Source organism: Sinocyclocheilus rhinocerous, unplaced genomic scaffold, assembly GCF_001515625.1.
Source record: "Sinocyclocheilus rhinocerous isolate Xijiao unplaced genomic scaffold, SAMN03320098_v1.1 scaffold481, whole genome shotgun sequence".
Lineage (NCBI taxonomy): Eukaryota > Metazoa > Chordata > Actinopteri > Cypriniformes > Cyprinidae > Sinocyclocheilus > Sinocyclocheilus rhinocerous.
This window is the reverse complement of record NW_015657695.1, coordinates 342618-356255: the sequence shown is the minus strand read 5'-3', so window position 1 is coordinate 356255 and position 13638 is coordinate 342618. Positions and strand designations below refer to the sequence as shown.

General features: G+C 38.0%; 1 protein-coding gene across 2 annotated transcripts in view; it reads left to right on the top strand.

Annotated features, from left to right (window-relative positions):
• Window positions 1–286: 286 nt before the first annotated feature.
• The window catches only part of fmnl1a (formin-like 1a), a 17029-nt gene continuing 3677 nt past the window's right edge, over window positions 287–13638 (top strand). Inside the window, exons 1-20 of one of the 2 annotated variants that reach the window (XM_016529601.1) lie at window positions 287–1102; window positions 3922–4005; window positions 5680–5766; window positions 5935–6008; window positions 6151–6234; window positions 6881–7024; window positions 7187–7298; window positions 7399–7475; window positions 7556–7649; window positions 8224–8298; window positions 8406–8516; window positions 8686–8835; window positions 8960–9061; window positions 10306–10585; window positions 11573–11821; window positions 11910–12034; window positions 12334–12536; window positions 12627–12861; window positions 12956–13024; window positions 13105–13185. In XM_016529601.1, the coding sequence (XP_016385087.1) occupies window positions 938–1102; window positions 3922–4005; window positions 5680–5766; window positions 5935–6008; window positions 6151–6234; window positions 6881–7024; window positions 7187–7298; window positions 7399–7475; window positions 7556–7649; window positions 8224–8298; window positions 8406–8516; window positions 8686–8835; window positions 8960–9061; window positions 10306–10585; window positions 11573–11821; window positions 11910–12034; window positions 12334–12536; window positions 12627–12861; window positions 12956–13024; window positions 13105–13185 (2601 nt within the window). In that variant the 5' untranslated portion in view covers window positions 287–937. Of the gene's footprint in view, window positions 1103–3921; window positions 4006–5679; window positions 5767–5934; window positions 6009–6150; window positions 6235–6880; window positions 7025–7186; window positions 7299–7398; window positions 7476–7555; window positions 7650–8223; window positions 8299–8405; window positions 8517–8685; window positions 8836–8959; window positions 9062–10305; window positions 10586–11560; window positions 11822–11909; window positions 12035–12333; window positions 12537–12626; window positions 12862–12955; window positions 13025–13104; window positions 13186–13638 lie in introns of both variants that reach the window. The other variant, XM_016529600.1, reaches the window with a different exon arrangement.

The following is a 13638-nucleotide window of genomic DNA, read 5'->3' as shown; positions in this document are numbered from 1 at the left end:
TAAATGCTTTAGGCCAGCAAAAAAAATTATGATATTAGGACAGAATTGGAAAAAATGAGAAAACAAGTAGCCTTGTGACAACAAGCCCTGATCAACAGCATCAGTGTCGTAACATACATACAGTACATAATATGCACATGAGTGGTGTGATATGTTTTAGATCATCATATTTTTTTAAATACAAACAGAACTTAAACCGACACACCCAGCGGGCTCTCTCTCTCTAGTGCGAGGTATACAGGAAGCGTGGATGCTTCTGCTTTTTTCTGTGGTTTCCTCCTGCTGTCACAACTGCTTCTCTCTCATTTCTGTAACACACAGCAGTGTGCTCGGACAGGTGCCTTCATGTCAATTTGCCAACATCTGTATATTCTTCTGGAAGAAACTTCTGCAGGCTTGATCAGTGGGGCTGGACATAAAGGAAGATGCTCCAACATCTGAAGCACTCACATGAGAGGCAGACAACTGGAGAAAAGGCCTGTTACGCTGGTAATCAACACACTCAGCCGCACTGAGAGGCTGAAGAGCTGTACTTTCAAAGGACCTCTATTGTCTTTATTGTGAAAGTATAAACAGAGGCTTTTCTTCTTCCTTTTTTTGACTAAGCAAAGGTGAAAGTTCTTTTTACCCTTCATTTTGAAATCGGAGGAATTTTCTGATTGTGAGTTTGATTTTAAGTTCTCATCCTCATTAACACCATCCTGGACACCGTTTTTGGTTTGAAAGGTATCCATACTCTCTGACAGCATGTGCTAAAAAGACTCCATGTGCTTCCACCTACACTGGATCTGAGTGACTAAAAAACTTCAAACAGTGGATTTTTACCTGTGGATTGCAGAGAGGTTTGTCTGGGTTCCTCCAGAGTTTGGCCTTTTGGAATTGTTAGTGGTTGATCCAGAAAGAGTTCAGTATCCTGGAATTCCTAAGGAAAGTTGTGATGGGTAACGCAGCCAGCGGGTTGGAGCAGGTGGATGGGCCAGAGGCCAAAGGCTCAACAGGAGGGTCAAACGCTGCTCCCTCCACACCCAAAAAGAAATGTGCCCCTGCGAAACTACCCATGCCTCCTGAGGAAGAGCTCGAAGAACGCTTCAGTGTGGTTTTGGTGAGTTCTTTATACACAGACATTACTTATCAACACAGCAAAAGCAGCTAATCTCTATACTTCCTGTTCTGATAAAAACAACAGCCATGTTAGGAACTACAACAGTATTAGATTCTCTGTCTTTGCATTTTGGAAACATAAATATTAGCTGTAGAAAAAAAAAAACACAGGAACTTCTTGTATTCTTGATGCATAGACAGTGATAATCTAAAAAGAAAATCAAATACAATATGAACATTTCAAAGCAAATGCAGTCTTCCACTTGAAATGCAAAATGAAGTAACATTTGGAAAAACACTTCTGACTTAATACAATCTGATTACTGTCACTTTAGTTCCACATGGGCTTTTGGTATAGGAAATGGCAGTGGCGGGATGACAAATTAGGCAACTTCTTAAAGAGAAGTCATAAGATAAAAAGAGGTCCTGTATTCTCGGTGACGACTGACCTTTGTTTCGTCTTTCGCTTCGTTGCAAGACAACGCTGTCAGTTGGTTATACTCCTAGATATGCCATCCCTTTTGTTGAGCAATGTGTTGAATCATTTAACTGATTCCTAATGGAAGCTCAGTTATCTTCCATTTGGTTCCACTTCAGCAACTCATTATAAGCCTGTTTCCATCTCAGAATAGACATTGTGACTTCTCATAAATGTGACTTAAATCTCACAGTATGATTTTGTTTCTTGTTTTTAACTTCTCGAAATAACATTAGAATTTTACCAAAGTAAAAAAAAAAAGCACTTCCATATAACAAATGGCCATTTGATCTTTCTGAGCATACTCTTATTGGTCAATGCACAGGGGGGCACAACCAGACTGTCCCAGGCCCTGTGAGGAGTTGGACCCACTAAAGTCATCTTTACAATGCTGTAAAGTACTGTATGAAGGAGTTTGGGACAATCCCTGCAATTTTGTCCTTGAGCCCATAAATTCAAGTAACTACTACCCTGATTAGATTACTATTGTGTGCTAATGGATAAATGCATTACATGGTCACACTTCAGAGTGATGTCCTCATTACAGGCCACTGCCATAAGCCCTGAACTGTGCTTTATATATACTATTAACTTAATCTAGTCTCCACTTTATTCACTTGAACCAGTAGACCACAGTTAGTCCCCCACCCACCCCGCTCTCTCTGTTCCTCCAGTAACCGCTCAGTGTGTTTCTAAATGCGCTTTCGCTCTTTATGCACACAACCTTAAAAGAAATAACCATGCTCAGAGCGGAAACGTCTTAGTGCTTTAGGAGGAAACACCCAAGATCACAGCGTTTCTACACTAAACTTTACACCTATTTTTTTTTACAAACCACACCCTCTTAATTTGGTTGAAAGGTGCAATTCCAGATATGGTGTGAAAGTGCAAAACATAAAGCTAATAATGATGAATTTTTATGTGTTTAAGTGCAAGACATGTAGCAACTTAGCCCCCGTGCCATGTTTTCAGGAAGTCACATTGTGTCAGACTGATGACTGACACAGCATATGATCTTAGTAGATATACTTAAGGGAAACATAATATGTACAAAATATAATAATTTACTCAAAAATTAAAATTGCGTCATCATTTACTCACCCTCATGTCATACCAAACCTGTATGACTTCTGTGAAACAACAGTGGACCCCATAGACTTTTATTGAGACAGTTTTTCACATTTCCGCAAAAGCCATGCATGCAGGTTTAAAATTAAACGAAGCGAAATAGTCGCCTAAATGGTGACAGGATTTTCATTTTTGCCTGAACTATGCCTTTAACCTTTTAACTGTCACCCCCATTTTTGAACATAGACATGAAAGTGCACTATCCAAACTTAAATTGTTATAATTCATGAACGAAAACATTTTGTAATATGATTTTTTTCGCAGGATTAATTTAGAAATTTTAAGCTTTCAATTGATATATACTTTATGATGATTTCTAAAACGTGATAGGGAAAAAAATACTTTTTGTGACAAAGGTCAGAACTCCTGTTATGATGTAGATTTTTTTAAGGGTGGACTCTTGTCATAAATTAATCTATTACTGTTCCTACATAATTTATAACAAAAAACTGGTAAAATATCTATTTAGAAGTCTTAGAGTTTTCCAACGATATATAGTAGATTAGGATTTAATTATAATATAGTGAAACTGAAGGGGACAGGTGACCGTTAAGAGGTTAACAATCTGAAGTAAGCAAAAGAAGGAACAATAATTGCGTCATAACACATTTTGTAATGTAGACATTTCCTTCTCTACGTCTGTTCCACCAACGTCTTGAGTTGAATTACTGAAATAAATGAACTTTTCCACGACATTCTAATTTATTGAGATGCACCTGTAAATGGAGATTATCAATATTACAAATTCATTATGTAAATGGCAAATCAGATGTTATTTGAAACTGAGGAAAGACTGCAGTATACACACGTTAACGCCAGTCTCTTTCATAAACCATATGCTCAGACTTTCCCATGCTATACTCCAGGCTTATACTCCACAAACCAATTAGTATTGTAACACTGACAAACTTCTCTTCTTTTTCTTAAACAGTTTAAGCCTGGTTCTGGGTTACATACCACTGGCGGCAACTTTTTTGATATCCAGTATTATAGATGGAATCCGTCTATTGAAATCCAGCACTTTGTGATGGATATGCATTGTGCACATCAACCAATAGGAATAGCAATATGTTTACTTATAAGTGTATTAACATTGATACTGCAGTAATTTGAATCCATGAGTCTGCGAGCATGTTTGTACTGTACAGTTCTGCTAGAAAGGATTTCACCTGATCTCCAGGTTACTGTGATGAACCTCTAATTTCTCTTCTCAGAGCTCCATGAATCTGCCTCCTGACAAGATGAAGCTTCTGAGTCAGTATGACAATGAGAAGAAATGGGAGCTGGTCTGCGATCAGGTGAGTCGCTCAATTTCAACATTATGCGTTTTATATAATGGCAGCTAAGTAGAACTGAGAGCATCTTGACCGTTTCTACTTCTCATTTAGAGAGTGAGACATTACTCGTATTGAAATACGTAATGAATTAGTCATATTGAAATGCGTAAGGCATCGCATTTTTGAGCAGTTTTCTCTGTGTATTACCATAATACGTTCATGTCTGCAGTGTAGGTGTGACCTTTGAGTGGAAGCTATCTGGTAGACTACATTTAGACACACCAGAAGCATAAAAGAGATCTTTACACTGTGACACAAATACAAAAACCAAACTTATACAAGTTATACGAGGACTGTAACCAGGTCTCAAGCAACTGTAACCAATTTCTATAAGAGCCTGAAAGATTAAAAGTAAAAACAGCATTTAATTCATCACTCCATTCATACATATGTCAAGAGAAAACGTTAAAGTTTTTCAAATGTCTCTAGTGTTGATTAAAAAAATGCTTCAAATTGAATGATCTGACCTGTTTTTCTTGTTCTATGCTGTGGCAATATAATTAAACTACAGGTTGGGGCATTTGTTGTGATCAGTTTCAGAAAATGCAGAGCCTATAAGAAGGAAAAAACAACAGTGGTAGACTCTTTGTGTAAATGATGTTAATTTAAGTAGGCTTACAAAGTTTTGCAAAGGAGGTGTATTCTTAAGTTCGGATATATTTTTGTTGAACCTTTTAATAACAGTAAAAAGAATGATGCAAGAGATGATGTAAAGGCTGATAGTGAGCAGACATCTCAACAGGAGAAAAAGGCTTCGGGGGAAAATAAGAGCAGCAGTATGAGGTCAGACTCTTAAGGTGGTGAAACTGTCTACGCACATCCTGTGTTAATATTTGTGTCTCCATGACAACTGTGGGATGCAAGTTTTGTAGCTATGCATGTAGAGAGCACAGGTTGTTATAGCAATGAATGCACACAACTAAAATGTATTTCTTATGGGCATTATGTAGGCTATATACCACCTTCAGGGGAAATATGTATTAATACGACCGAAGAAAAATCAATAAGTATCTGAGATGGATGTACAGTACAATTTAAAAGTTTGGGGTCTGTAAGATGTTTTATTTATTTAATAAGAAATTAATGCTTTTATGTGACAAAGACGCATTAACTTGTTTAAAAGTGGCAGTACTGTAAATACATTTATAATGTTACAAAAGTTTTCCGTTTCAAATAAATGCTTTTCTTTTGAACATTATTCATCAAAAAATGTATCTTGGTTTCCACAAAAATATTAAGCAGCACAACTGTTTTCACAATTGCTAAAAAAAAAATAATAATTCTTGAGCATCAAATCAGTACGTATATTAGAATGATTTCTGAAGGATCATGTGACACTGAAGCCTGGAGTAATGATGCTGAAAAATTCAGAAATAAATTACATTCTACAATGCATTCAAATAAAATGCAACTTTTATGTTAAATTGTAATGATATTTCACAATATTACTGTATTTTAGTCAAAGCAATTATGGGCATAAGAGACTTCTTTTAAAAACATTAAATAGTCTGCAACCCCAAACATTTGAATGGTGTTATTCAAACTTTATATTATTCTGTTCCATCAAAAAGCGTTTAAATATCTTCATCACAGCTGGAAAGCAGTCCATTTATTGTTTCTCTTGATGTCTATTAGGAGCGGTTTCAGGTGAGAAACCCTCCCTCTGCTTATCTGACTAAAATCAAGAGCTTCTACCAGGACCAGGGTGGAGTGGCGCGCAGGGTCAGTACCATCACTCTCTTTCTGTTCTTTCCATACACTCGCATTTCTCTTTTACCCATATCAGTGCTGACACCCACCTGCCCAAAAGAAAACTCTGTTTAGAGTCTCGATGAGAAGTGAATGATTGTCTGTCAGTGAGTCATCTTATCTGTGATTCCTTCTCCACAGTTCAAGAAACGGGTGCAGGAGTCAACTCAAGTCCTGAGAGAGCTGGAGATCTCGCTGAGAACCAATCACATTGGGTTAGTGGCAGCTTTATTGTCTTGTGCCGTGCAAAGATAAACTTCACTGCTACTCCTGAATAAACCTGAAAGATAATTTTGCACCTGAATAATGGAAAACCTCCATGGATACATGTCATGATATTCCTTTTGTACTCTATAGGTGGGCTCAGGAGTTTCTAAACGAGGAAAACCAAGGCTTGGATGTCCTGGTGGACTACTTGTCATACGCTCAAAGTGATGCACCGTATGTTTATTCTGTCTAAGATTTCCCATTTACACCATTACAGCTGTCTAATGCAATATTTGTCCAAGAAGATTTTATGAGTAAATCCTACAGTAGATTTTGACAAGAAGTAACTACAATTCACTTGCCATATTAAAAATAAAGGTTCCAAAAGGGTTTTTTGCAGTAAGCCATAGAAGGGCAATTTTTGGTTCCCTAAAGAACCTTTCAGTGAACAGCTCTTAAAAGAACCATTGCACTCTTAAAAATAAAGGTTCTTTATTGGCATTGATGGTTCCATTAAGATTCTTTAACATTTATAGAACCTTTCCATTACTCAAAAGGTTATTTATAGTCTAAAAGGGTTCTTTAGATTATTACAGTGTTCTTTACTCTAAGGAAAACGGTTCTTTTAAGAACTGCTCACTGAAAGGTTTCTAGGGGAACCCAAAATGCGTTGAAAAGCCCCTTTTGCAGCCTTTTTGTAAGAGTGTAGTGTGAAGGACATTTCAAAAATCCAAAGAACCCTCTGTAGAATGCAAAGGTCCCACGGATGTTAAAGGTTCTTCATGGAACCATAGATGCTTAGAAAGAAAGTTTATTTTTAAGCGTGTAGTCTCTCAGTGGCTAAAAATGAGCTCAGATTCCGTGCTGACGTGTTTCTCAGGTTCGAGATGGAATCTGTGGAAAACGGCGGATCTGTATCAGACAACAGGAGGTTGTCAGAGAGATCAGTGGAGGATCTAGCCAAAAATGTTAACCATTCTTCCACACTCGGCATGACCAGAGCGGCACGTGCACTCACGGTCCGGTGAGCCATCACTACAGCACACCCCAAAAATACAGGGATCGCTGTTCAGGACTAAAATGAAGAAACCATGTTGTTTAGATATTATTCTCATTAAGATAAGTGTACTCGGATACGTCATATTCAGTGCTCATCTTTTGTTCATTCCCTGCCTTTTCACATTAGAATAAGTAACTTGACCCATGGCAGAAAAACGATGCGAAATGCCCGATTGGCCACCCAAAGAGATGACGTTCACCTCTGCATTATGTGCCTGCGTGCTATCATGAATTATCAGGTATGTTGGCGTCAGGAACACATACAAACACTAGACTCGGCTACTCAAATGTCATTTTAGGAGAACTTTGTGACTCACCATTTTTTTTTGTTTTTGACAGTCTGGGTTCAATTTAGTCATGACTCACCCCAGATGTGTCAATGAAATTACACTCAGCCTCAACAACAAAAACCCCAGGTGAGTGTTTTTTTGTGGGGTGTAGGGGTTTGTGTGTTTGTTGTGTGAGTTTGTAATACATTTAAATACACCGTCCATAGGACTAAAGCTCTTGTGCTGGAGCTGTTGGCTGCAGTGTGTCTGGTTAGAGGAGGACATGACATCATCATCTCGGCCTTTGACAACTTTAAAGAAGTAAGATGACCAGCCTTCTACACATATACATACACATTTTTTTTAATCAAACGGGATGTCCTCATAAAATGGTTTAGTCTGGTTTTGCAGATGGTCAAGATACTTTTTCTTCTGCCCAGCTGTATTCTCTAAAAACTGAAATAACTCTTTTTAATCTTTTACCTCGTCTCAGTGTACTCCGAAATCATTCTAATATGTTGATTTGCTTCTCAAGAAACATGCATTATTATTCTTATTATTATCAAAGCTGAAAACAGTTGTGCTTCTTAATGTTTTTGTGGAAACTGATCTGAGAAAGACCAAAAGGACAGCATTTATTTGAAATATTAATCTTTTGTAAAATTATAAACATCTGTACTATGACTTTTAATAAATGTAATGCATCCTTCCTGAAAAAAATAGTTTCTTTCAATAAAAAAAAGACAAAAAGAATGTTAGTTAATGTGACATAAATATCACAAATTATGCTACCAATACTGCACAAATGCCTTTCAGACACTATTAAAAGTCTAGACATTTTGTAGCATATATCATGCTCAACACTTACCTCTGAATTTGGCCCACTTTCTCACAGGTGAGTGGAGAGAAGAACCGCTTTGAGAAGCTAATGGAGTACTTCATGAATGACGACAGCAATATAGACTTCATGGTGAGCTTTGATGTGAATCACAATAACATGACAGTTAACCTGCTCACTTTTTTTGTGTGCAATATGACTGATTTTAAACTCTATCCATTTGATGTTATTCTTCACAGGTGGCTTGCATGCAGTTCATAAACATTGTGGTTCACTCAGTGGAGAACATGAATTTCCGTGTGCATCTTCAGTATGAGTTCACCCAGCTGGGTCTCGACCAGTACTTAGAGGTAAGACTAGTGTACAGGACAGATAAATACTTTATAAAAGCATAACGTGCATCTTACACATAATTAACACAGGATTGGATCCTAGATTTGAGATGCTTTATATGCAGCGTGTATTCATAAAGTTGTGCATTATCCTTGTAATGTAACACACAACTGTTTGTGTCCGCAGTCCTTAAAGGAGATGGAAAGTGAGAAGCTGCAAGTACAGATCCAGGCGTACTTGGATAATGTGTTTGATGTTGGAACTCTGCTGGAGGATGCAGAAAATAAAGGGGAAATAATGGAGCATTTTACAGAACTGCAGGAGACCAATGCACAGGTCACTATACTCTATGGACACAAAACAAATTTGCACATAATCATCTACTGCATAGTGCACATGCCTCATGTTGCAGGTAGGCTGTTCTGTTCCTCATAGGTGTGTGTATATGCTTGTGTTGTAGCTGAATGCCAGATTGCAGGAATATGAGAATGGAGCACTGGAAAAAATGGCAGAACTAGAGCAACAACTAATGCAGGCCACTAAAGAGTCAGCGCTGCTTAAGGTACCACACTGCATTTTCCTTTCATTGCATACTAGCTATACTATATACTAGTAGTTTTTAAGATTACATTTACATTTAGTCATTTAGCAGATGCTTTTATCCAAAGTGACTTGCAAATAAAGACAATAGAAGCAATCAAAACCAACAAAAGAGCAATAATATGTAAGTGCTGTGACAAGTCTCAGTTAGTCTAATGCAGTACACGTAGCAAGGACAAAAGAATAGAAAAAGAGTAGAGAACGCTAGTGTTAGAGGGTCATTTTTTTTAATTAAAAGTTAGAATAGAAACAGAATAGAGAGTGCAAATGTTATAGGGTCAAGTTTACAAATAAATAAAAAGAAAACGAGTAGATAAAATAGAAATAGAATATAGAGGCTATATACTATAGCTAGTAGAGGGTCAAGTGTAGATGGAAGAGATGTGTCTTCAGCTGTTTCTTGAAGATGACTAAGGACTCAGCTGCTTGGATTGAGTTAGGCAGGTCTTTCCACCAGGAGGGAACAGTTAAATAGAACATTTAACAATAAATTTAGCATTAACAGTTAATTAGAACAGTTAATTAATAAGATTAGAAGTAGTGAGTCTCGGGGTTATTATATAACTCCATGTAGCCATGCGAACAGCTCCTTGTTTTCCTTTTTTCCAATCTATGCTTAAATCTTATTTATTTGAAAAAGTGATTATGGCTTAAATGTGTTGTGTGTTTTTCTTTTTGACTGAGTCAAATGTTTCATAGCATTGTTTGAAAATTAGTACATCGATTTATTTGTCTTTTAATGCCCTTAAGGTGATTTTATGTACAGCACTTTGGCTAACCCATGATTGTTTTAATTATGATTTACAAATAAAGAAACAAAGAAGAAAGAAATAACTAAAAGCATTCAAAATAATTAACTTATTTAATAAAAATGAATAAAAACTATGGATTTACTTGAGAAGCACAAATTGTGTCAGAGAATGTATCTTTAATTATCATTATCTGTTTTTAATTTGAATTTAATTTTAAAATAATTCAAGATCTTATCTTATGAAAATAAATGTATTTTGTTTTAGATATTTAGATGTAAAATATGTTTAGGTATTTTTACTAGAAATGAGACCAAACATGTATCATAGTAAAAAAAAAATTTGGTAGCTTATATATGGTATGCCAAATGCAGTACATACACTCTTAGAATAATAATAAGAATATCAAATTTGGGAATCAGTCATTGTCTCAAACCTTTACATGTGTGTGTAACAGGAGAGTTTGCGAGAGTCCTGTGCCCAAGTGAGCACTTTGCAGCAGAGAGAACGAGAACGAGAGATTCAGAGAGAGAGAGAACGAGAGCAGGAGCGTCTGTCGCAGCCGTCACAGGTAGACCGAGAAAGAAACAGAGAGGCGAGTGAAAAGGAGTCCAAACTGGAGGTGAAGCTGAAGGAACTGGAGGAGAAAGGCTTAGTCCGACTGGAGCGCACAGCCTCTGGAAGCTTGGACATCGAAGTGATTCCAGTCACCGTAGAGAAAATTGTCACTCAAACAGGTAGGAGCACTTCTGCAAAAGTTCTCCTTCTGCTTAGCATCTCAAAATAAAGGGGTCATGAACTGCCTTTTTTTTTTTTTTTTACTGTTCTCTGAGGTCCACTTATAATGTTATTTTGCATCAAAAAACATCTTAATTTAGAAGTAATAAGCTATTTTCTGTCATGTTCTCATCTGAATGCTCTGTTTGAATAGGTGTGGCGGATTGTAGACTCCGAAGTAAACGCCACTGCTGTGATTGGCTAACAGTTGTGTATGTTTGACAGCCTACTTCCTTCACAGAGGGACGCTGCTGTGAAAGGAAAACTTGAAATCGCATCATATGACCCCTTTAAAAACGCATCAATACTCAGTACATATCAAACAATCTGTAATAAAAGACAAAGCAGTAGTGACCACTAATGAAAACAGTTACTCACACTTTTGTGGTGCGACATCAGATTCAATATATTCAGAGTAGCATCGTCTTTTAGTTTCAATCTTTCAATCCTGCATCGAATTGTGCCTTGTTTGTAAAAGAATCCGTGGTCAAATGAAGCGAACAAAGGACCAAGTTCTTACTGATGTGGTCTGGCACTTCATTACAAAATAAATTTCATCAAATAAAGTTTAGCGTTTGGTGTCTGCGTAGACCTGCGTCTGCCTCTCTCGTTATTTAGGCAGCGATGTAGAAAGCAGGCGTTGATCTTCTTCTGCAGAGACAGTGTTTAGCCACACTATTACGTCATAAAGTGGCACATTCCACAACCTGACGTTTTGGCAGATTGGCTTCAATAAAAGCTGTTGTTAGACTAACAAGAAAGTTTTGAGTTCTGAAACTTACAGGATGTTTTTATAGTGCATTGACCTTTATCAAAAGATCAAGGGAATTTTGATTTCTCAGTTCATGACCCCTTTAATGCTTCTAGTGAACTCAAAATGATTACCTTTAGCTGGCTACATTGATATTATCATAATGTCTGTTTAATGTTCACAGTGACTGTGTCAGATCCAGCTTCTCAAGCACCGTCCCCTCCAGCCGCAGCACCACCTCCACCTCCACCTCCTCCTCCTCCACCTGGAGCTGCAGCACCCCCTCCACCTCCTCCACCACCTCCTCCTCCTGGAAGTGGAGGTATTCCACCTCCCCCTCCTCCTCCTCCTCCTCCTGGTGGAGGTCCTCCACCACCCCCGCCCCCACCTGGCTGTGGACCACCACCCCCTCCAGGAGCTCCTCCTGCCCCTGGGGCTGAAACAGGTGAAGGGACAACTAAAGAAATTTAAGAAATACTTATCCAGACATGCAACCTGAGCAGAGTGACTGTATCTTCCATTGTTTTGCACAGGACCAAAGGGACGTAAACCAGTTCAACCAAAGTTTAAGATGCCTCTGTTGAACTGGCAGGCTTTGAAGCCCAATCAAGTGACGGGAACGGTGTTTAGCGAGCTGAATGATGAGCAACTGTTAGGGGTAACAGCAAAAAAATCCTTAAAATGCACCCAAAATTAACCTGTATGACTTCTGGAGGACACAAAATAAAATATTTTGAAGGATGTATATAATGAAAGCCAGTGAGGTACAAAATTACTTTCACAGTATGGATGAAAAGATTTTTTCAAAAATATTTTCATTTGTGTTTCACAGAAGAAATAATGTCATACAGGTTTGGAATAAAGTGGATGAGTAAATGAATTTACATTTTTGGGTGAACTACAGTAATTGGGTGGTCAATTAATCAGTCAATTAATCTATTACACTCTCTGTCTCAGGAGCTGAATATGGATGTATTTGCAGAGCAGTTTAGAACCAAGGCTCAAGGTCCTCCAACAGATCTTTCTAAGCTCAAGGTTAAGGTGGCTGAGAAGGCACCTAGTAAGGTGTCCATGCTGGAGGCAAACAAAGCCAAAAACCTTGCTATCACCCTCCGCAAGGGAGGCATGAGCCCCAACGACATCTGCACAGCCATTGAGAGGTATGTTTCAACAACAGCTAACTGCACCAAAAAAAAGCTTTAAACCATCCTGAACCAGCATGGAAACTCTCTTCCCTCTGTCTCACTCAGATATGATCAGCAGTCTCTGAGTCTGGACTTTCTGGAGCTTCTGGAACGTTTTATCCCATCGGAGTATGAGATGAAGCTACTGCAGAACTACGAGAAGGAAGGGCGGCCACTAGAGGACCTGAGCGAGGAGGACCGATTCATGAGCCGATTTGGTAAAATCCCACGCCTTGCTCAGCGGATCAACACCCTCACTTTCATGGGCAACTTCCCAGAGAGCATGAAACGTCTGCAGCCGGTCAGTTCACATCACTCTTTGGCTGTTGTACCTAGCATACTTCATATGTTTGATTCAAAAGTCATCCTCCCCCCACCCCCACCTGTTTCTGTAGCAAATAGATGCGATCATTGCAGCTTCCGTGTCCCTCAAGTCTTCATCAAAACTGAAGAAGATGTTAGAGGTGAGTAGACTTCATTTGTGCTTAGAGGTATGAATGGTGTGCTCCTTCAGTGCAGCTCACTTATCAGTCTCCTGCTTCAGATCATCTTGGCTTTTGGGAACTACATGAACAGCAGTAAAAGAGGAGCAGCGTATGGGTTCCGTCTGCAGAGCCTTGACCTGGTGAGTGAGTTTGTAGATTGTAACTTTAAGACTCATGTTTTTGTTAAGTATGGATTGTAAATAACAGCAGGAAGTTACAGACCCAGGTGTGTGTTTTGGAAAGCTCTCTTTGTATTAGTTATGAGAGACCTCTGATGTAGAGGCCTTTGATGCAGAAACAAAGAGGCTAATGGAGTCTGAAGAAATTAGGGATTGAAACTTTGCATGTGAATGAAAACTTTGCATGCTAATCTTCTGTAGCTGAAATTTCCTATAAATTATTTTTACCTTTACCTCTGTTTTTCAGGTTTTTCAAAGGTTTCAGATTACCTCACCCTATTTTTAATGAATGTGTTTTTTGACAAAATCAAAAACATAATTAACATGAAGTAAAAAAAACTATACACACATTTATATTTTTATTATATATATATATATATATATATAAAAATATAAATTTTTTTGTGTGTTAGT